The sequence below is a fragment of the Petromyzon marinus genome, chromosome 74 (assembly GCF_048934315.1).
Source record: "Petromyzon marinus isolate PM22_M1 ecotype Great Lakes invasive population chromosome 74, UKy_Petmar_22M1.pri1.0, whole genome shotgun sequence".
NCBI classification, from domain to species: Eukaryota; Metazoa; Chordata; class Hyperoartia; order Petromyzontiformes; family Petromyzontidae; genus Petromyzon; species Petromyzon marinus.
Window position 1 is genome coordinate 9,277,389 of NC_133740.1, and position 23,000 is coordinate 9,300,388.

General features: G+C 53.6%; 1 protein-coding gene across 1 annotated transcript in view; it reads left to right on the top strand.

The window, feature by feature from the left end:
* Nucleotides 1-2,499: 2,499 nt before the first annotated feature.
* GRIN1 (glutamate ionotropic receptor NMDA type subunit 1) overlaps nucleotides 2,500-23,000 on the top strand; it is an 87,250-nt gene continuing 66,749 nt past the window's right edge. Inside the window, exons 1-5 of the mRNA XM_076056098.1 lie at nucleotides 2,500-3,025; nucleotides 3,327-3,446; nucleotides 9,667-10,105; nucleotides 14,584-14,718; nucleotides 15,188-15,364. Of these exons, the coding sequence (XP_075912213.1) occupies nucleotides 9,809-10,105; nucleotides 14,584-14,718; nucleotides 15,188-15,364 (609 nt within the window). The 5' untranslated portion in view covers nucleotides 2,500-3,025; nucleotides 3,327-3,446; nucleotides 9,667-9,808. The remainder of the gene's footprint in view (nucleotides 3,026-3,326; nucleotides 3,447-9,666; nucleotides 10,106-14,583; nucleotides 14,719-15,187; nucleotides 15,365-23,000) is intronic.

Genomic DNA, 23,000 nt, shown 5'->3' on the forward strand with positions numbered 1-23,000 from the left:
GCGTCACGAGACGCGGGGTCTGCGTGGGGGCGTGCGGAGGGAGGTTGCGAAGGGAGGAGGGAGGAGGGTGGAGGGGAGGGGGGGAAGTTCATAGTTCATAGTTTCATTTATTTTGGTATAGCCCTGTGAGCCATTCGGCTCTTGAATCGGATGTAACCGCAACAAACAAAAAACATGAACAAGAAAACATCTTAAAGTGATTATGTGACTGTGCAAACAGAAAATACAGGAAAAAAATATCAAAATATTCCTGAAATAGCACCGTGCACCAACGCTGTGTGCAAAAATCCCAGTGGGATGCAAGTCAAACAACAACAACAACCACAAGACAACTAAGATTAAAGCCATCAGTCTAACTCCGTACTACAATAAACAAAAACATGGCCAAAACAAACAAAAAACTTTTCGAAATCACCAAAATAAAAGCCATAAATCCAATGTAACAGTGTAACAGTGATAACAATAAACTACATAAATAAATTATGTAGAGCCATATTTTAGGCCACTGAATAGCAGTGGCAGCTAGGGTTGTACAACTCATAGGTAGTGAAGTGGGGAGGAGGGGGGAGGAAGGAAGGAGAAGAAGGGGAGGGGGGAGGAAGGGGGGAGGGGCGGGGAGGAGGGGGCAGGGTGGAGGGGAGGGCGGTAGATAGTGACGTCAAGACGTACGCGGCGGCGGGGGGGTATAATCATGACGTCACGAAGCCTCCCCTCTCCCTGCGACGTCACGCGCGCGTTTTCTCGCTGTCCGTGGTGCTGAGAGTTTGAGACGTGGGGGAGGGGCGGGGCCGTCACGGGGTGGGGGGGGGGTCCTGGGGTGGGGGGAGGGTCCCGGTAGGGGGGGGGGTCCCGGGGTGAGGGGGGGGGGTCTCGGGGTGAGGGGGGGGGGTCTCGGGGTGACCTCCAGGGGGGTGGGGGTAGGTCACCGCCTGGGCAGCTTTTAAGGTCGACTCGACCTTAAAAGCGAGCGAGGTTGCGCCGCCACGCACGAGCCCCCCCCCCCCGTCACTCGCAGCGCTGGGGGAGACAAAGGCGGTCGGGCGTGGGCTCTTCGTGACGTGCACCGAGACAGATTGTCCACTCGTGCGGCCTCAATAGGCCCGGATCGGGGTGGGTTGACCGCACAGCGCCACGCCCGGCCGCCTTTGTCTTCCCCCAGTGGCGATTTTTACGACACCGTAGCGGCGGGTGCTCGTTTGAGGCTGAGTCGACCTAGGGGAGGCCCGGGACCGGTTCAGATAATCGCCATCGAGGCTGGCCGTGAGCGGGAATCGAACTCGGGTCGCTGGGTTCGGAGCGCGGCGCATTAACCGCTGCACCACCGCTCCCCATACACACACACATACACACACACATACACACACACACATACACACACACATACATACACACACACAAACACACACATACACACACAAACACACACACAAATACACACAAATACACACACGTACACACACACAAAAATACACACACACAAAAATACACACACACAAAAATACACACACATACACACACAAACAAATACACAGAAATATACACACACGCACACACAAATACAACAACAACCGCCATTCGCCACTAAGTGGCGGTGACGTCACCACGACGCTTGTGCCAGGCTCGTTTGAGGCCGAGTTGACCTAGGGGTGGCCCAGGACCGTGAGCGGGAATCGAACTCGAGTCGATGGCTGCGTTCGTAGGAGCGCAGCGCTGCAATCAACACCACGGCCACCACCACCACCACTATCATTATCAGCCAGGTTCAATCCACTGTTGGATAAACGCCTCCCTTAAAACCAAGCCACCGCCGGCTCCAATCACAGCCCTGCGATGTGACCACAACAACAACAGCAACAACGACGACAATGTTGTTGTTGTAATCAATGCGATTAATGCACGAGAGCGTGACATCTATTGTGGAATATTTCATTTAAACAGGGGGGGTGGGGGAGGTTTACATAAAGCAAAGCATTACAAAAAAAACCGAAATGATGAACGAAGCAAAGTGCCGACTACACCGACGATCTTCTTGTTTCCTCCGATCGTGAAAAAAACAAGGACACGCAGCGAGAGAGGGGAGGGAGAGGTAAGACAGGGAGAGGAAACGAGAGAGCGGAGAGAGAGCGGGGAGAGGGAGAGCGGGGATGGATCGAGAGAGAGAGAGCGAGGAGAGGGATAGAGAGCGGGGAGAGAGTGGGGAGAGAGAGAGCGGGGAGAGGATCGAGAGAGAGCAAGGAGAGAGAGAGCGAGGAGAGGGAGAGAGAGCGGGGAGAGAGTGGGGAGAGAGAGCGAGGAGTGGATCGAGAGAGAAAGAGCGGGGAGAGGATCGAGAGAAAGAACGGGGAGTGGATCGAGAGAGGGGGAGAGAGCGGGGAGAGAGTGGGGAGAGAGAGCGGGGAGAGGATCGAGAGAGAGAGAGCGGGGGAGAGAGTGGGGAGAGGATCGAGAGAGCGGAGAGAGAGCGGGGAGAGGGAGAGCGGGGCGAGAGAGCGGGGAGAGGATCGAGAGAGAGATAGAGCGGGGAGAGGATCGAGAGAGCAAGGAGAGACAGAGAGCGGGGAGAGGATCGAGAGACAGAGAGCGAGGAGAGGGACAGAGAGCGGGGAGAGAGAGCGGGGAGAGGATCGAGAGAAAGAGCGTGGGAGAGAGTGGGGAGAGAGAGAGCGGGGAGAGAGAGAGAGAGCGGGGAGAGAGTAAATATGAGATAGAGGGGAGAGTATAACGAGAGGGGTTGGGGAGAGACGCAGCCACAGAGACGGGGAGAGACAAAGATACGCATGCACAGACGAGACACAGAGACACACACACACACACGGGCGAGAGACGGTGAGACACAGGGAGATAGACACAGACACACACACAGACACACACACACGGACACACACACAGAGACACACACAGACACACACACTCTCATACCCGGGCGCCACGTCCATCCAAACCAGGCTAGGTGCATGCAGTACCCCCCCCCCGTTCGTCCAATAGCGAGCGGCCTTCTCACACGGAGCGAGGAGTGACCGGTCCGGTAACTACCCCCCACCACCACCCTCCCCCCCACCTACCCCCCCACCTACCCCCCCCCCACCACCACCCTCCCCCCCCCCCACCTACCCCCCCACCACCACCCTCGCCCCCACCTACCCCCCTCCCCCCACCTCCCCCCCTCTCTCCCCCTCTCTCCACCTACCACTCCCACCACCACCCTCCCCCCAATCTACCCCCTCCCCCCACCTACCCCTCCCATCACCCCGCTCTCCCCACCTACCCACCTCCCCCCCAACTACCCCCTCCCCCCACCACCATCTCCGACGTCTGCGAATGCCCAGGTACCCCCGGCTGAGGAAGGACCCTACCGTGCCGACGTTCCGCGCTGGGGGGCAAAAGACGCCTTGGTACGAGCGCGGGGTGCTGCGCGTGACACCGCCGCATACCAAAAGCAACCAGCGGTACGTGGTGCAGGGTTTGTTGTTGTTGTTGCTGTTGTCTGGGTTATATATGAAGAACCAGTGGCATCTGCGTCGTAAAACCCGACACTACCCGACACCACCAGATGTAGATGACACTGGTTCTTCACGTTCTGCAGATGTAGTTGCCACTGGTTCTTCACGTTCTGCAGATGTAGATGCCACTGGTTCTTCACGTTCTGCAAATGTAGATGCCACTGGTTCTTCACGTTCTGCAGATGTAGATGCCACTGGTTCTTCACGTTCTGCAGATGTAGTTGCCACTGGTTCTTCACGTTCTGCAGATGTAGATGCCACTGGTTCTTCATGTTCTGCAGATATATGACACTGGTTCTTCACGTTCTGCAGATGTAGTTGCCACTGGTTCTTCACGTTCTGCAGATGTAGATGCCACTGGTTCTTCACGTTCTGCAGATGTAGATGACACTGGTTCTTCACGTTCTGCAGATGTAGTTGCCACTGGTTCTTCACGTTCTGCAGATGTAGATGCCACTGGTTCTTCACGTTCTGCAAATGTAGATGCCACTGGTTCTTCACGTTCTGCAGATGTAGATGCCACTGGTTCTTCACGTTCTGCAGATGTAGTTGCCACTGGTTCTTCACGTTCTGCAGATGTAGATGCCACTGGTTCTTCATGTTCTGCAGATATATGACACTGGTTCTTCACGTTCTGCAGATGTAGTTGCCACTGGTTCTTCACGTTCTGCAGATGTAGATGCCACTGGTTCTTCACGTTCTGCAGATGTAGATGACACTGGTTCTTCACGTTCTGCAGATGTAGTTGCCACTGATTTTTCACGTTCTGCAGATATAGATGACACTGGTTCTTCACGTTCTGCAGATGTAGTTGCCACTGGTTCTTCACGTTCTGCAGATGTAGATGCCACTGGTTCTTGACGTTCTGCAGATGTAGATGCCACTGGTTCTTCACGTTCTGCAGATATATATGACACTGGTTCTTCACGTTCTGCAGATGTAGTTGCCACTGGTTCTTCACGTTCTGCAGATGTGGATGCCACTGGTTCTTGACGTTCTGCAGATGTAGATGCCACTGGTTCTTCATGTTCTGCAGATGTAGATGCCATTGATTTCGATTTAAAGCTTTCGTGACTGCAAGGATTCATCTTTCTTTGGTTCTTTCGGTAAAGTCACGTAGAATGAGAATAAAATAATAAATTGATAAAATAAAATAACACAATAATATTCTCACGACGTTTCGGCCACAACACAAGCGGCCTTCATCAGGTGAAGGGACGAGACTGTCTGGAGGACAGTGCTGGCTTAGTAACCATCGGAAAGATGTTTTGAACCATTTCCGTTCTTAATTAATTGTATTTTACGATGACCTTCAGACCGCAGCTCTTTCGCTGGCATTGACTCTTAATACCTCTCACACCACGGTTAATGGTATGGTTTACAACATGGAGTATAACAGCGCCTCGCAGCTGTCTCTCTCCCCCTCCTCTGTTCCGACCATGGATGAACTCGTCTGTTTGAACGGGGCCTGTAGCTATCCGTGTTGCTAAAGTTGAGGGTAAGAATCCACCCATTTTTTTTCGCCATATAGTATTGTGATATATAAGGACTTATTGTTGGTAGCTTAGCTGATTGGAGAATATATAGAGTTTATTGATAACATTGAGGTAATTTATAGTTTAGTTTTTTATTGGTTGACTATATAGTATTCATTATATATTGTAGTGTATACCCAGTTACTGTGAATAGCTCAGATGTGTAGGCCTTGACTTCAACATAGCCATTTCTGTGACCAGTCACAAGCTAATCACTCAGTTATTTCAATGCTAAATTCGCCTAGTTATTTCAATGCTAAATTCTCCTGTTTGATTTGTACTAGGTGCCTCTGTGAATGTATATGCTCTGACTTTAACATAGCTATTTCTGTAACCAGTTACAAGCTAATCACTCAGCTATTTCAATGCTAAATTATATGCTAATTCCTTTGTCAAGGGGTGCCTCTGCGGATGTGTATGCTTTAACGTAGCTATTTCAATGCTAAATTCTATGCTAATTCCTTTGTCAAGGGGTGCCTCTGCGGATGTGTATGCTTTAACTTAGCTATTTCAATGCTAAAATCTATGCTAATTCCTTTGTCAAGGGGTGCCTCTGCGGATGTGTATGCTTTAACTTTAACATAGCCATTTCTGTGACCAGTCACAAGCTAATCACTCAGCCATTTCAATGCTAAATTCTATGCTAATTCCTTTGTCAAGGCGCTTTGTTTCTTCTCACACAGCTTAAAGGTCGCAATCTGAGCGTAGCTTTTTTCACTCCAGCGCTGTCCTCCAGACAGTCTCGTCCCTTCACCTGATGAAGGCCGCTTGTGTTGTGGCCGAAACGTCGTGAGAATATTATTGTGTTTTTTTTATTTTATCTTATCAATGTATTATTTTATTCTCATTATACGTTACTTTACCGAAATAACCAAAGAAGATGCCACTGATTTTTCATGTTCTGCAGATGTAGATGTCACTGGTTCTTCACGTTCTGTAGATGTAGATGCCACTGGTTCTTCACGTTCTACAGATGCAGATGCCACTGGTTTTTCACGTTCTGCAGGATGTAGATGCCACTGGTTTTTCACGTTATGCAGATGTTGATGGCACTGGTTCTTCACGTTCTGCAGATGTAGATGCCACTGGTTCTTCACGTTCTGTAGATGTAGATGCCACTGGTTCTTCACGTTCTGCAGATGTAAATGCCACTGGTTCTTCACGTTCTGCAGATGTAGATGACACTGGTTCTTTACGTTCTGCAGATGTAGATGACATTGGTTCTTCACGTTCTGCAGATGTAGATGTCACTGGTTCTTCACGTTCTGCAGATGTAGATGCCACTGGTTCTGCACGTTCTGCAGATGTAGATGCCACGGGTTCTTTACGTTCTGCAGAGGTAGATGCCACTGGTTTTTCACGTTATGCAGATGTTGATGGCACTGGTTCTTCACGTTCTGCAGATGTAGATGCCACTGGTTCTTCACGTTCTGTAGATGTAGATGCCACTGGTTCTTCACGTTCTGCAGATGTAAATGCCACTGTTTCTTCACGTTCTGCAGATGTAGATGACACTGGTTCTTCACGTTCTGCAGATCTAGATGCCACTGGTTCTTCACGTTCTGTAGATGTAGATGCCACTGGTTCTTCACGTTCTGCAGATGTAGATGCCACTGGTTCTTCACGTTCTGCAGATGTAGATGACACTGGTTCTTCACGTTCTGCAGATGTAGATGTCACTGGTTCTTCACGTTCTGCAGATGTAGATGCCACTGGTTCTTCACGTTCTGCAGATGTAGATGACACTGGTTCTTCACGTTCTGCAGATGTAGATGTCACTGGTTCTTCACGTTCTGCAGATGTAGATGCCACTGGTTCTTCACGTTCTGCAGATCTAGATGCCACTGGTTCTTCACGTTCTGCAGATGTAGATGCCACTGGTTCTTCACGTTCTGCAGATGTAGATGCCACTGGTTCTTCACGTTCTGCAGATGTTGATGGCACTGGTTCTTCACGTTCTGCAGATGTAGATGCCACTGGTTCTTCACGTTCTGTAGATGTAGATGCCACTGGTTCTTCACGTTCTGCAGATGTAAATGCCACTGTTTCTTCACGTTCTGCAGATGTAGATGACACTGGTTCTTCACGTTCTGCAGATCTAGATGCCACTGGTTCTTCACGTTCTGTAGATGTAGATGCCACTGGTTCTTCACGTTCTGCAGATGTAGATGCCACTGGTTCTTCACGTTCTGCAGATGTAGATGACACTGGTTCTTCACGTTCTGCAGATGTAGATGTCACTGGTTCTTCACGTTCTGCAGATGTAGATGCCACTGGTTCTTCACGTTCTGCAGATGTAGATGACACTGGTTCTTCACGTTCTGCAGATGTAGATGTCACTGGTTCTTCACGTTGTGCAGATGTAGATGCCACTGGTTCTTCACGTTCTGCAGATCTAGATGCCACTGGTTCTTCACGTTCTGCAGATGTAGATGCCACTGGTTCTTCACGTTCTGCAGATGTAGATGCCACTGGTTCTTCACGTTCTGCAGATGTAGATGCCACTGGTTCTTCACGTTCTGCAGATGTAGATGCCACTGGTTCTTCACGTTCTGCAGATGTAGATGCCACTGGTTCTTCACGTTCTGCAGATGTAGATGCCACTGGTTCTTCACGTTCTGCAGATGTAAATGCCACTGGTTCTTCGTATTCTACAGATGTTGATGCCACTGGTTCTTCACGTTCTGTAGATATAGTTGCCACTGGTTCTTCACGTTCTGCAGATGTAAATGCCACTGGTTCTTCGTATTCTACAGATATATATGCCACTGGTTCTTCACGTTCTGCAGATCTAGATGCCACTGGTTCTTCACGTTCTGTAGATGTAGATGCCACTGGTTCTTCACGTTCTGCAGATGTAGATGCCACTGGTTCTTCACGTTCTGCAGATGTAGATGACACTGGTTCTTCACGTTCTGCAGATGTAGATGTCACTGGTTCTTCACGTTCTGCAGATGTAGATGCCACTGGTTCTTCACGTTCTGCAGATGTAGATGACACTGGTTCTTCACGTTCTGCAGATGTAGATGTCACTGGTTCTTCACGTTCTGCAGATGTAGATGCCACTGGTTCTTCACGTTCTGCAGATCTAGATGCCACTGGTTCTTCACGTTCTGCAGATGTAGATGCCACTGGTTCTTCACGTTCTGCAGATGTAGATGCCACTGGTTCTTCACGTTCTGCAGATGTAGATGCCACTGGTTCTTCACGTTCTGCAGATGTAGATGCCACTGGTTCTTCACGTTCTGCAGATGTAGATGCCACTGGTTCTTCACGTTCTGCAGATGTAGATGCCACTGGTTCTTCACGTTCTGCAGATGTAAATGCCACTGGTTCTTCGTATTCTACAGATGTTGATGCCACTGGTTCTTCACGTTCTGTAGATATAGATGCCACTGGTTCTTCACGTTCTGCAGATGTAAATGCCACTGGTTCTTCGTATTCTACAGATATATATATGCCACTGGTTCTTCACGTTCTGCAGATGTAGATTCCACTGGTTCTTCACGTTCTGCACATTAGATGCCACTGGTTCTTCACATTCTGCAGATGCTGATTCCACTGGTTCTTCACGTTCTGCAGATGTAGATGCCACTGGTTCTTCACGTTCTGCAGATGTAGATGACACTGGTTCTTCACGTTCTGCAGATGTAGATGTCACTCGTTCTTCACGTTCTGCAGATGTAGATGCCACTGGTTCTTCACGTTCTGCAGATGTAGATGACACTGGTTCTTCTCGTTCTGCAGATGTAGATGCCACTGGTTCTTCACATTCTGCAGATGCTGATTCCACTGGTTCTTCACGTTCTGTAGATGTAGATGCCACTGGTTCTTCACGTTCTGCACATGTAGATGCCACTAGTTCTTCACGTTCTGTAGATGTAGATGCCACTGGTTCTTCACATTCTGCAGATGTAGATGCCACTAGTTCTTCACGTTCTGTAGATGTAGATGCCACTGGTTCTTCACGTTCTGCACATGTAGATGTCACTGGTTCTTCACATTCTGCAGATGCTGATTCCACTGGTTCTTCACGTTCTGTAGATGTAAATGCTACCGGTTCTTCACGTTCTGCAAATGTAGATGCCACCGGTTCTTCACGTTCTGCAGATGTAGGTGCCAAACGAGTACCTGGTGCTATAAATATCGCTACAAATGAAACAAAGGCGGCCGGGTGTGTGTGGTGCTGGCCACCCACCCCCCACACCCCACCTCGTGTGCCACAGTGCCGGCTTTCGTGGGCGCTTCTGCTGCCGCCCCTCGCTGCTCACCGCCACTTGCCCCGACAGTCTGCTGAAGGCTGCACGGTGGACGGTCTTTCGTTTTCTTTGGGCCTTTCGGTAAAGCCACGTCGATGGGTTCAAGTAAAAGAACAAAAGATAACAACAACAAAAACTACCCGTAGATTTTTTTAAAAAGCAAAAACAAAAACCAATTACAAATAGCTTTTCGTTATTTTTGGTTATTTTCTTTGAACCTATCGACGTTTTTTTTCTTTCCGAAAGACCCAATGGATATGAATTCCCGCGGTCACGAAAGCTTTAAGCCGATGTCTTTCCCTCCGCCCCTGTACATTTCTGCACACCGCGGTCACCGCGGCTACCTCCACCACCACCGCCCGCCTCTGCCAGGTTCACTGCGGCGGAGGAGCAGGAGGAGGAGGAGGCGAGGGGTGGTGGTGGTGGCGGCGGTGGCAGCGGTGGGTATAGTCAGGGCCGCGGGTGCTCATTCACGGCCAGCGAGCGCCCCCACCGAGCCGCCGACCCGACCGGGATGGCTCCGGCGATGGCGCTCGCCGCGCTAACCGTCGTCTTGCTGGCCGGGGGTCCGGCCCGCCACCTGGGCGGGTTCGGGGGTGCCGCGGACGCCCAGGAGGCGCCCGGGAGAATCGTCCAGCTGGGCGCCGTGCTTAGCTCGTCGGCGCACGAGGCCATCTTCCGGGAGGCCGTGTGGGCCGCCAACCGGCGGCTGGGCCTGTGGCGGATCCAGCTGAACGCGACGGCCGTGACGCAGAGGGACAACGCCATCAAGATGGCGCTGGCCGTGTGCGAGGAGCTGATCAGCAAGCAGGCGAGAGGGGGGCGGCGTCGGCGGTGTCGTTGTTGTCATTGTCGTTGTCATCGTTATCGTGACCGTCGTCATCATCGTCATCGTTGTCGTCGTCGTCATTGTCGTTGTCATTGTCATCGTGACCGTCGTCATCATCGTTGTCGTCGTCGGCGTCCTCGGCGTCATCGTCATCGTTGTCGTCGTCATCATCGTCATTGTCGTTATCATCATCGCTGTAGTCGTCATCGTCGTCATTGTCGTTGTCATCGTCATCGTGACCATCGTCATCATCGTTGTCGTCGTCGGCGTCGTCGTCATCGTCATCGTTGTCGTCGTCATCATTGTTGTCGTCGTCATCGTTGTCGTTGTCGTCGTGGTCGGCGTCGTCGTTGTCGTTGTCGTCGTCATCGTTGTCGTCACCATTGTCGTCGTCGTCATCATCGTCATTGTCGTTATCATCATCGCTGTCGTCATCATCGTCATCATGACCATCGTCACGATCGTCGTTGTCGTCATCGTCTTTGTCGTCATCGTCATCATCGTCATCATCGTCGTCACCATCGTCGTCGTCATGGTTAAAAATAACTATCGTGAAGCTCGTTCGTTTGCGTGAAGGGTTCGTAAGTCGGGGACTGCATGCAATAATAGTCATCGTCATCGTCATCGCCGCTCGTTAACGTCGTCCAGTCACCAAACCACGCGACCAGACAGCTACCTGAGCCATCCACTCACCCACCCACCCACGCACTCACCCACCCACCCACGCACTCACCCTACCTTTCACCCACCCACGCACTCACCCTACCTTTCACCCATCCACGCACTCACCCTACCTTTCACCCACCCACCAACTCTCCCACCCACTCACCCACCCACCCACCCACGCACTCGCCCACGCACTCACCCACGCACTCACCCTACCTTTCACCCATCCACGCACTCACCCTACCTTTCACCCATCCACGCACTCACCCTACCTTTCACCCATCCACCAACTCTCCCACCCACTCACCCACCCACCCACGCACTCACCCACGCACTCACCCTACCTTTCACCCACCCACCAACTCTCCCAACCTCCCACCCACTCTCCCACCCTCCCACCCACCCTCCCACCCACTCTCCCACCCTCCCACCCACCAACTCTCCCACCCACCCACCCACTCTCCCACCCACCCACCCACTCTCCCACCCACCCACCCACTCTCCCACCCACCCACCCACTCTCCCACCCACTCTCCCACCCACTCACCCTTCCACTTTCGCATCCACCCACCCACTCTCCCATCCACCCTTTTCGTTTTATTGAGCGTCTGGAGAAGATTTGGGGAGCGGGGGGGCGGTCTGTACTGTCAACGGATGCCTGCTTTAGGCAGTCAGGTCACGTCTCACAGATGGAGGGAAGGGAGAGAGAGAGAGGCTGGGTCTCGCTTTGTGTCTGTGTGTGGGGGGGAAGACGCAATTGTGTATGCACGTGTGTGTGTGTATGCGTGTGTCTCTGTCTGTGTGTGTGTCTATGTCTGTGTCTCTGTCTGTGTGTATGCACGTGTGTGTGTGTATGCGTGTATCTCTGTCTGTGTGTATGCGTCTCTATGTGTGTGTCTCTGTGTGTGTGTGTCTCTGTCTGTGAGTGTGTGTCTCTGTGTGTGTCTCTGTCTGTGTGTATGCACGTGTGTGTGTATGTGTGTGTCTCTGTCTGTGTGTGTGTCTCTGTGTGTGTGTGTCTCTGTGTGTGTGTCTCTGTCTGTGTGTATGCACGTGTGTGTGTATGCGTGTGTCTCTGTCTGTGTGTGTGTGTCTCTGTGTGTGTGTCTCTGTCTGTGAGTGTGTGTCTCTGTGTGTGTGTCTCTGTCTGTGTGTATGCACGTGTGTATGCATGTGTGTCTCTGTCTGTGTGTGTGTCTCTGTCTGTGTATCTGTATGTGTGTGTGTGTCTCTCTGTCTGTGTGTATGCACGTGTGTGTGTCTTTGTCTGTGTGTGTCTGTATGTGTGTCTCTGTCTGTGTGTGTCTGTGTGTGTGTCTCTGTCTGTGTGTGTGTCTCTGTCTGTGTGTGTGTCTCTGTCTGTGTGTCTGTGTGTCTGTGTGTGTGTGTATCTGTGTGTGTGTGTGGGGGGAAGACGCAATTGTGTATGCACGTGTGTGTCTCTGTCTGTGTCTCTGTCTGTGTGTCTCTGTCTGTGTGTGTGTCTCTGTCTGTGGGTGTGTGTCTGTGTGTGTCTCTCTCTGTGTTTCTCTGTCTGTGTGTGTGTCTTTGTCTGTGTGTGTGTGTGGGGGGGGAGCGGTAGTGTAGCGGTCAGCGCGCCACGCTACGAACCCGGCGACCCGAGTTTGAATGCCCGCTCACGGCCAAGACCGGCGAGGATTCTCTGAACCGATCCTGGGCCTCCTCCCCTAGGTCGATTCAGCCTCAAATGAGTACCTGGTGCGGTGTGTAGTAAACATCGCCACGAGGGAGACAAAGGCGTCCGGGCGTGGTGCTGGCCACCCACCCCCTCGTGTGCCGTGCCGGCCTTTAAAGGTGCTCGCTAGCAGCACTTGCCCCTACAAGTCTATTAAGGCTATACGGGGGATCTTTGTCTTTGCCTGTATGTATGGGGAGCGGTGGTGCAGTGGTTAGCGCCACGCTGCGCTACGAACCCGGCGGCCCCGAGTTCCATTGCCGCTCACGGCCACCAACACCACCAGTGACGATTATCCGAACCGGTCAAGGGTCCGATCCTGGTCCAGTACTGTGTCTGTAAAACAGCAGCAGCAGCAGCCACCACCGGGCCTTCCTACGTGCTGATGATGATTGCCTTGTGCCACACGGGGACAGCTGCCACTGGGGGTGCCCCAGGCTAGGCCACACAGCAGCAGCAGCAGCGCATTCCAGTGTGGTGATGATGATGATGATTGCCTTGTGCCACACGGGGACAGCTGCCACTGGGGGTGCCCCTAGGCTAGGCCATACAGCAGCAGCAGCGCATTCCAGTGTGGTGATGATGCTGATGATGACTGCCTTGTTTCACACGGGGACAGCTGCCACTGGGGGTGCCTCTAGGCTAGCCCACATAGCAGCAGCAGCGCATTCCAGTGTTGTGATGATGATGATGACTGCCTTGTTCCACACGGGACAGCTGCCACTGGGGGTGCCCCTAGGCTAGGCCACACAGCAGCAGCAGCAGCGCATTCCAGTGTGGTGATGATGATGATTGCCTTGTGCCACACGGGGACAGCTGCCACTGGGGGTGCCTCTAGGCTAGCCCACACAGCAGCAGCAGCAGCGCATTCCAGTGTGGTGACGATCGCCCTGCGCAAAGGGAATGACATCGCCAACACCGCACGAAATGGACGTCTGCGATGAAGAGCTTGATAGCTCTTCGGATTCCTCCTCCCTCTCACTGCCTCCACTTTCCCTCCTCCTCCTCCTCCTCCTTCCCTCCCTCTCTTCCTCCCTCCCTCCCTCCCTTCCCTCCCTCCCCCCTCCTCCTCTTCCTCCTCCCTCACTGCTCCTCCTCCTCCCTCCCTCCCTCCCTTCCCCCTCATCCCCCTCCTCCTTCCCCTCCTCCTCCTCCTCCTCTCTCCTCCTCCCTCCTCGAGGATAAATGAAGATTATTAGTCTGAAGTCCCTGACAACTCTACCGCTCACACTCTCACACAACCCTACCAGAATCAGAGTTTTTACAACTGCAGGAGGAATCCGATGAGCTATGAAGCTCTTTTCCACTGACGTCCAGTAAGGGTCAGAACGTTATAACAACAACAACAACAAACACAATCACAAATAAGACACGATCGGAGTTAAGCACATCACTAAAACATTCTAAGTAAATTCAAATATGCTCAAAATGTCCCCCCAATATATTGCTATAAAAAAAAAAATTATCGCGATGTTATGGAAATTAAAAACAACAATTTGCTCGACCTTGGCCACAATAAATGGACTTGTCTTCATATAAATCAACGCATAGATTTCCGTTAATACGATTGTGGCTGTGGTTGTACTCTATTAATCCCTAATCTCTTCCATTTACATACAATGAAACAAGAAAAGGTGAAAAAAAACCAGAGCAATGTAATACAATAACACTATTAGACATTATTGTAAAAAAATAAATTTTAAAAAGTCCATCTTATGTGTTAGTGAAATTTTTAAATATTTTAGGCAGGAAATTCGTTCTAGATTTAAAGCTTTCGTGACTGCAAGGATCCATACTCTTTGGTTCTATTCGGTAAAGTCACCTACTTGACTTTACCGAATAGAACCAAAGAGTAAGGAATTTCGTTTTCAAATTTCAATTTTTTTCTGGGGGGGGCGGGAGGGGGACACCCCCCCCCCCAGACCCCCTGGAAGATTTCATCCCCCACCAATGTTGGCTCCATGGCTACGGCCCTTGCCTGACCCCATCAAAGCCCTTCCGTGATCCCCTCCGCCCTTGCCGGCGTTCAAAGTGAACGACGTTCGTTTCCGCCCGCTCTCCCTACCTCTCCCCCTCTCTGCGTTGTCCACGCGAAAAGGTTCACGCGATCCTGGTGAGCCACCCGCCTCACCCGCACGAACACATGAACCCGACCCCCGTGTCCTACACCGCTGGGTTCTATCGCATCCCCGTGATTGGACTCAGCAACCGCCTCTCCATCTACTCGGACAAGGTGCGACGTGGTGGTGACGGTGGTGGTGGTGGCGACGGTGGTGGGGGTGGTGGTGGTGACGGTGGTGGTGGTGACGGTGGTGGGTGGTGGTGGTGGCGGTGGTGGTGGTGGTGGGGGTGGTGGTGAGGGTGGTGGTGGTGGTTGTCGTGGTGGGGGTGGGTAGTGGGGGTGGTGATGGTGGCTGTGGGGGTGGTGGTGGTGGTGATGATGGTGGTGGGGGTGCTGGTGGTGGCGGTGGTGGGCGTGGTGGTGAGGGTGGTGGTGGTTGGTAGTAGTGGTGGTGGTGGTAGTAGTGGTGGGGGAGTGGCGCATTACCACACTGACAACCACTCTTCATCCTCCTCCACTCCTCCTCCTCCTGCATCTCCCCTCTATCATCACCATCACCACCATCACCATCTCCTCCCCCTCCTTCTCCCCCTCCTCCTCCTCCACCACCACTCCCCCCCCCCGTGCCGCTGTGCCGCAGAGTATCCACCTGTCCTACCTGCGCACGGTACCGCCATACTCGCACCAGGCCCTGGTGTGGTTCGATCTCATCGAGCACTTCAAGTGGGGCCACATCGTTCTCATCGTCAGCGACGACCACGAGGGCCGCGCCGTGCAGAAGCGGCTCGAGAAGCTCCTGGAAGAGGAGGAGATCAAGGTGAGCGTCCTCGGGGTGGTGGTGGCGGTGGTGGTGGCGGTGGTGGTGGTGGTGGGGAGCGGTGGTGTAGCGGTTAGCGCTACGAACCCGGCGACCCGGGTTCGATTCTCCGCACACGGTCGACAACACCAGGTGGACGTTCATCTGTGACCGGTCCTGGGCCTCCCCTAGGTCGACCCAGCCTCAAATTAGTTACCTGGTGCTGTGCGTGTAGTAAAACATCGCCGCATGTCGGGAGACAAAGGCGGTCGGGCGTGGTGCTGGCGACCCCACCCCCTCGTGTGCCGTTCCGGCCTTCATAGGGTGCTCCTCGCTATTCGCTAGCAGCACTTGCCCCTACAGTCTGTTAGGGCTACACGGGGGGGATCTTTGTCTTTGGTGTGGGGTTAGGGGTGGGGGTCAGGGTGGGGTTGTTGTGGGGGGTTTGCTCCACATTCAGAACGTTCAAATGTCCACCTGCTCCACCACCCGCTCGAACCTTCTCCACCACTACCTCCTCTACCAAAACCTCCTCCACCAGGCGAGGACACGGACCAAGCGGCCGACCTCACAGCGTGGCCAGGAGTTGGTTTCGTGATTCTCGCGAGCTTCGTTTGCTTAGTTCGGAGGAGCGGTGGCGCCGCGGTTAGCGCCGCCGCTGTGACGGGTTCGGAACCCGGCGGCACTCCCTTTAGGTCGACTCGGCCTCGAATGAGTGCCTCGTGATTGTGGTGGTGGTGTGCTAAAGAAGAAGACGTCGCCGCCGGAGGGATACAAAGGCGGCCGGGCGTGGTTGCCGGCCATCCACACCCTCGCCCCAACAGTCTGTGAAGCTACACGGGGGACCTTTGCCTTTTCTTAGTTGTTGCCACCAACCCCCCCCAGCCCCCCCCAACCTCCAGCCCCCCCACCCCCAGCCCCCCAACTCCTCCCCAACCCCTCCCAACAGGTAGCCCCCCCCCCCGCACACTAACGAGAAGCCCCGCCCGCTACTGCGACAGCCCCCCGCCCACTGCCTAAATAGCCCCGCCCACTAACCAGGTAGCCCCGCCCACTACCGCGATAACCCTGCCCATTGCCCAGATATGGCCGCCCACTGCTTAGATAGCCCCGCCCACTGCCCAGGTAACCAACCCCCACTGCCCAGGTTGCCCCCGTCCACTGATCGGGTAGCCCCCCGCCTACTAATAGCGGTAGCCCCGCCCACTGCCAAGGTAGCCCCACCTACTGCCCAGGTAACCCCGCCCTTGGCTCATGTAATGAGTTGAGCGTGAGGTGGTGGTGATGTTGGTGGTTGTGTTGGTGGTGGTGGTGATGGTGGTGTTGATGGTGTTGGTGGTGGTGTTGGTGGTGATGGTGGTGGTGTTGGTGGTGATGGTGTTGGTGATGGTGGTGGTGATGTTGGTGGTTGTGTTGATGGTGATGTTGGTGGTAGTGTTGATGGTGATGGTGATGTTGGTGGTGATGGTGTGATGGTGGTGTTGGTGGTTGTGGTGGTGGTGATGGTGGTGGTGGTGTTGATGGTGGTGGTGTTGGTGGTTGTGGTGGTGGTGTTTGGAGGAGCGAGGGGTTGCTTGGCCTCCCTCTACTGCAGTAGCAGCGCTGGCCACGAAGTGGGGGCATCAGGCGGGTTCAAGATGAACAACCACCACCATGGTGGGTCACGTGTGGAGGGTGGAGGAGGATGGGATGGGTGGGTCACGTGTGGAGGGTGGAGGAGGTTGGGATGGGTGGGTCACGTGTGGAGGGTTGAGGAGGTTGGGATGGGTGGGTCACGTGTGGAGGGTGGAGGAGGTTGGGATGGGTGGGTCACGTGTGGAGGGTTGAGGAGGTTGGGATGGGTGGGTCACGTGTGGAGGGTGGAGGAGGATGGGTGGGTCACGTGTGGAGGGTGGAGGAGGTTTGGTATGGGTGGGTCACGTGTGGAGGGTTGAGGAGGTTGGGATGGGTGGGTCACGTGTGGAGGGTTGAGGAGGTTGGGATGGGTGGGTCACGTGTGGAGGATGGAGGAGGATGGGATGGGTGGGTCACGTGTGGAGGGTGGAGGAGGATGGGATGGGTGGGTCACGTGTGGAGGGTGGAGGAGGATGGGATGGGTGCGTCACGTGTGGAGGGTGGAGGAGGATGGGATGGGTGGGTCACGTGTGGAGGTTGGAGGAGGATGGGATGGGTGGGTCACGTGTGGAGGTTGGAGGAGGTTTGGTATGGGTGGGTCACGTGTGGAGGGTGGAGGAGGATGGGATGGGTGGGTCACATGTGGAGGGTGGAGGAGGTTGGGATGGGTGGGTCACGTGTGGAGGGTGGAGGAGGTTGGGATGGGTGGGTCACGTGTGGAGGGTGGAGGAGGATGGGATGGGTGGGTCACGTGTGGAGGGTTGGAGGAGGTTGGGATGGGTGGGTCACGTGTGGAGGGTGGAGGAGGTTGGGATGGGTGGGTCACGTGTGGAGGGTGGAGGAGGATGGGATGGGTGGGTCACGTGTGGAGGATGGAGGAGGATGGGATGGGTGGGTCACGTGTGGAGGTTGGAGGAGGTTTGGATGGGTGGGTCACGTGTGGTGGGTGAGGAGGATGGGATGGGTGGGTCACGTGTGGAGGATGGAGGAGGATGGGATGGGCTGGGTCACGTGTGGAGGATGGAGGAGGATGGGATGGGTGGGTCACGTGTGGAGGGTTGAGGAGGTTGGGATGGGTGGGTCACGTGTGGAGGGTTGAGGAGGATGGGATGGCTGGGTCACGTGTGGAGGGTGGAGGAGGTTGGGATGGGTGGGTCACGTGTGGAGGGTTGAGGAGGATGGGATGGGTGGGTCACGTGTGGAGGGTTGAGGAGGTTGGGATGGGTGGGTCACGTGTGGAGGGTGGAGGAGGTTGGGATGGGTGGGTCACGTGTGGTGGGTGGAGGGAGGTTGGGATGGGTGGGTCACGTGTGGAGGGTGGAGGAGGATGGGATGGGTGGGTCACGTGTGGAGGTTGGAGGATGGGATGGGTGGGTCACGTGTGGAGGGTGGAGGATGGATGGGTGGGTCACGTGTGGAGGGTGGGAGGAGGTTGGATGGGTGGGTCACGTGTGGAGGGTTGAGGGAGGATGGGATGGGTGGGTCACGTGTGGAGGTTGAGGAGGATGGGATGGGTGGGTCACGTGTGGAGGGTTGAGGAGGTTGGGATGGGTGGGTCACGTGTGGAGGATGGAGGAGGATGGGATGGGTGGGTCACGTGTGGAGGGTTGAGGAGGTTGGGATGAGGCACACTGCCAACGCCGGCCAACGTTGGTCCAACGTTGGTTCAACGTTGGCCCATGTTTGTTGGGAGCTCTGTCCAGAATGTTGTCAACCACACCCTGGCTGGATGATGAGGATGATGATGATGGTGCTATTTGTTCTGGAAGGCCGAACGGCTTGCTGATGGAACTCAACAAATGTTCCCCGATGTTCTCCCACGAACCTCGCTCCGTCTGAGAACAAGGGGTCGCTGTCTGCTCTAGGGTAGCCGTCGACTCTAGAACAAGTGTAGCCGTCTACTCTAGAGCGAGGGGTCGAGGGAAGGTGGGAGTTGGTGGTGGTCGATGTAAGGTGGGGGGGGGGGGGGGGTGGGTAGGTGGGGTCGAGGGAAAGTGGGGGGTGGGATCGAGTAATAGTTGGGGTCGGTAGGGTAGGGTTAAGGTTGGTGGAGTGTCGGTGGATGGAGGGTGAACAGCTTTTGTTCGGCCGGATCGAGGGGGCTAAACGGGCACGGCACGGGCTAGAGAAGAGATGGAGTGACGTGGTACAGACGGATGTGGAGTTGAGTGGATTTGCCGATGACCGGTACCAGCGGTGTCAAGATCGGCCTCTGTGGAGGAGCTCGTGAAGGACGCTGCTGGGCAGTGGAGGCAATCGCCCTCCAACAACAACGGAGGGCGGAGGAGCGACGCTCACAACAACGAGCGGAGCGCCGGGTGACTAAAGCACAGCAATTTGGCACAGTAGGAGGCACAGGTGGTGCACCAGCCAGTCATCTCGGTCATCCTCAGTCAGTCGACCCGTGGCACCTGGGTCTGCCCCGTGACCTCCTGCCAGCGGGCGTTCGACAATTCACGTGGCCTCAAGTTGCACATGGCCTGGCACAAGCGTCGTGGTGACGTCACGCCACTTAGTGGCGAATGGCGGTTGTTGTTGTTGTTGTTGAACCTGCTGCGTGGGGGGTGGAGTCGTGGTGGGGGAGGGGCAATAGTGTCGCCGGAGTTGAACCCCATTGTGATGAACGGGGGGCGTGGCAGGGGGCGTGTACACCCACGTGGTTCCCAGACCGCGTGCAGCCTCGTGCGTCTGTTGCTCTCTCTCTCTCTCTCTGCGTTGACGTTCCCACGAGTTGTCTTGCATTGCCCTCTCCGTTCCCTCCCCACTCCCCTTCTCTGGGCTGACTGCAGAAGACGGTGAGCTGCCCCTTTCGCCTCTTAGCCACGTGTTGACGTGCATTTGTGTGCTCTGCGTGTTTCGTTTGTGTTTCTCTCCCCCCCCCCCCCCCCACGTCTTCGAAAATGACAAATATACCAATGATATCAATACCTCGCACCTCCTTCCTTCCTTCCTCCTCCTCCTTCCTCCACCTCACTCCTTCCTTCCTTCCTTCCTTTTCCTCCGAACACCAAGTCCAAGAAGAACTTGTCCTCGGGCCCTGAAACCATGATGCCCCTCCGCCCTGATATAATCGTTTTTTGTGCCTTCCCGAAATGCTTTCGAAACTCACAAAACCCAAACCTTCGCACCTCTGCGCCGGCCCCCGGGATCATGAACCTGACCCCGTCATCGACCTCTGCCCCCATGCCCTGAATTCTCACTCCTCCCCTCCACCATGAGAAATGGCCCCGTGATGCCCGTAACTTGACAAAGGCCCTGGCTCCTGACTCATTTGCCATGACCGCCATGAGCCTGTATCGCCACCATTGACCCCCCTCCCCGCCCCACACACATTACCCTCAAATTGCAGTGAAATCATAAAACCTATTAACCCAACAACACAACAACCTCGTATAGCCACCACAGCGGCCAAAGAGGGCTCTGGATGGGTGCGAGGGGCTGGTAACTCCTCCACCTTCAATTAATTACCGCTAAACCACGAAAAACACAAAATCCTATTAACCCCCCCCCCCCCCCCACACACACACCCAATGAGCCACAACCCACCTCTTACAAACCTCAACCCACACCGTTAAATACGGGACCCCACACCTCCAATGTACGGAGTATGCTAACTATGCCAAACAACGACTCAGACGGCTGAAATACAGGGCGCTTCCAAATAGTTTTGTAACACTTCTGAGAATTTGCTGACAATACCACGTGACATGTGCTGCCTCCAGTGCTTTGGAGACCACCTAGAGAAGATTCCAGGCACGTGTTGACAACGATGGTGAACAATTGGGGACTCTTTGACCTTGCTGAAGCCGTTAACATTACATTTGTTATCACGTTACAGTATATTATCCGTTCTTTTGCCATTTAAAACGATAGTCCCGTATAAGTGTTCAACTTTCTTTGAAGCACCCTGTCATATTTCTACCTGCGTCAAATAAACCGTTAATCCCCAAACGGCGCACAACATCACAATTATCTGACCGCTGCCCTATAGACATATGCACACCCAGTAGTGGAATAATTAGCCCTGAAGAATTCGCAACAAATTTAAAGGCCCTTAACCATGCGCATCAGTCGCCTGCCTGTCCCAAACTACTGCCCCTTGTCTCCCGAGCATCGATCTCTCTACCTGGATTTTTGGGGGTGATCTCCCAGACCCACTTGCTCGTCACGATCGGACCCTTGGTGCCTAATTTACGTGTTGGTGGAAAGGGCAGTTTGCCACTGATATGGAGGTCAAAATGTTCAGCCACAATTCGTCCAAATTGTGTTTTGGATGACCTGTGTTCGCCCGTAAGGTAAACAACAAAGGCTAGTTTTAAGTAGTGAGTTTCAAGACAGACTTAAATATAGCTAACGTTTACGATTGGCTCATTAACAAGGGCAAAGCATTCCAAAGCTTAGGAGCTACAATGGCGAATTTTAATACGGGAAAGAAACGGGGCTTTTAATGACCCGGGGACACTTAGCTATTTATCAGGGTAACTCGTAGAAAATTAGAACCTTATTCTGGGTAGAATCAAAATAGGTGGCTTCCCGAGGCAGAAAACAAGCATCTGCTTATCAGTCTGGAGGCATTTTTGTTTTAAGCAAATATGAGAAAATCCTCACACCCTGCCGAACCCGTCTCAGGATTGGCTCTGCCTAAATTCTGCCCTAGAGCTGAGAACAAAAACTGAAATTTCACTTTCTCACTGGCACATCTGAGCCAGTGCCGGGCCCTCAAGGTACGGGTGTTTTTTTTCCACTGCCTGTTGAGCCGGAACCAAACCATTAATTGGGCGTTTGACATCAGCGGCACGGCCCGGCTTCTGCAGTGGAAAAACAACACGGGTGCCTCCCTAAGCCTGCGCCATGCTGGCTCGGCACGGCTCCAGCATGGCCCCAGCTCTGCAGTGGAAAAAAAGAGGTAAAATGTGAATCTGGCAAAACGTACTTAGCTGAACATTTTTGGTTTACTCTTTGATACTTTTCACCAATGCACGAATTAGGCACCTAACCTCTGCACTACAAGTCTGGACTGTGTATCAAAAGATGTGCGCCTGGTCCTCACCCCAGCTGTGTGAAGCATGACTCAACCACTGGTTCCCACCACGAGTCCCGTTTTGTACGTGTGCTGTCGATTTCCATTGTACACCACGACACAGAACACTCAGCCCGCCCATCGCCTGCTTGGGTGAGGTTGGAAGGTCACGGTCTTGAGGTTTGAATAATTCGTAATCCCATCGTCCATTCATGAACGCGTGAGCGTGTGCAACACACACACACACACGCGATGCTGATGTCTGCCGATATCGCTGCATGATTGAGCACGTCCCACTCAACCGCCCAGCCACATCTGACCGATTCTGGAACCTGATTCCAGAACCTAATTCCGCAACACCTAGTGTCAGTACATATGAAATCAAGCTCATTCCAACCATACTAAATGCGCCGACGTATTATTCAATCACACCCAGAACTGAAACACAACCCACTAAACCCAGCCATCGTGTCCCATCAAATCCACCCACACTCACACCACCGCCCTAACCGCACCCTACCTTGGCCCTACACCCAACCATATTTTACACAACCATACCTCACCCATATTCTGCCCAACCACACATGCTCAACCACAACCTACCTTGGTCCCTACTGAACCACACCCTACCCACCATACCTTATCCAACCATATGGCAACCACTTTCTTCCGGATTCAACCAGACCCTGCAGAACCATACCCTATCCAGCCATCCCTACAAAATTCCACCGCATTCAACCACCCCCGACCTGAAACCCACCCAACTTACCTCCTACTGAACCATGCCCCACCCGACACAATACACCCAACATGCTTCCACACCCAACCAGAAAACACCCCCATGTACACTGAACCCAATCGTACCCTACCCAGTGACTCAACCCACACCCTATTTAACCACACCCCAACCTAACAACACTCTACCGAACCACACCATACCAAACCACATCCCTACCCTACCCAACAACACCTTACCTACACGCTATACAACCATCCCCCCAACCACACACACAACCTTACGCA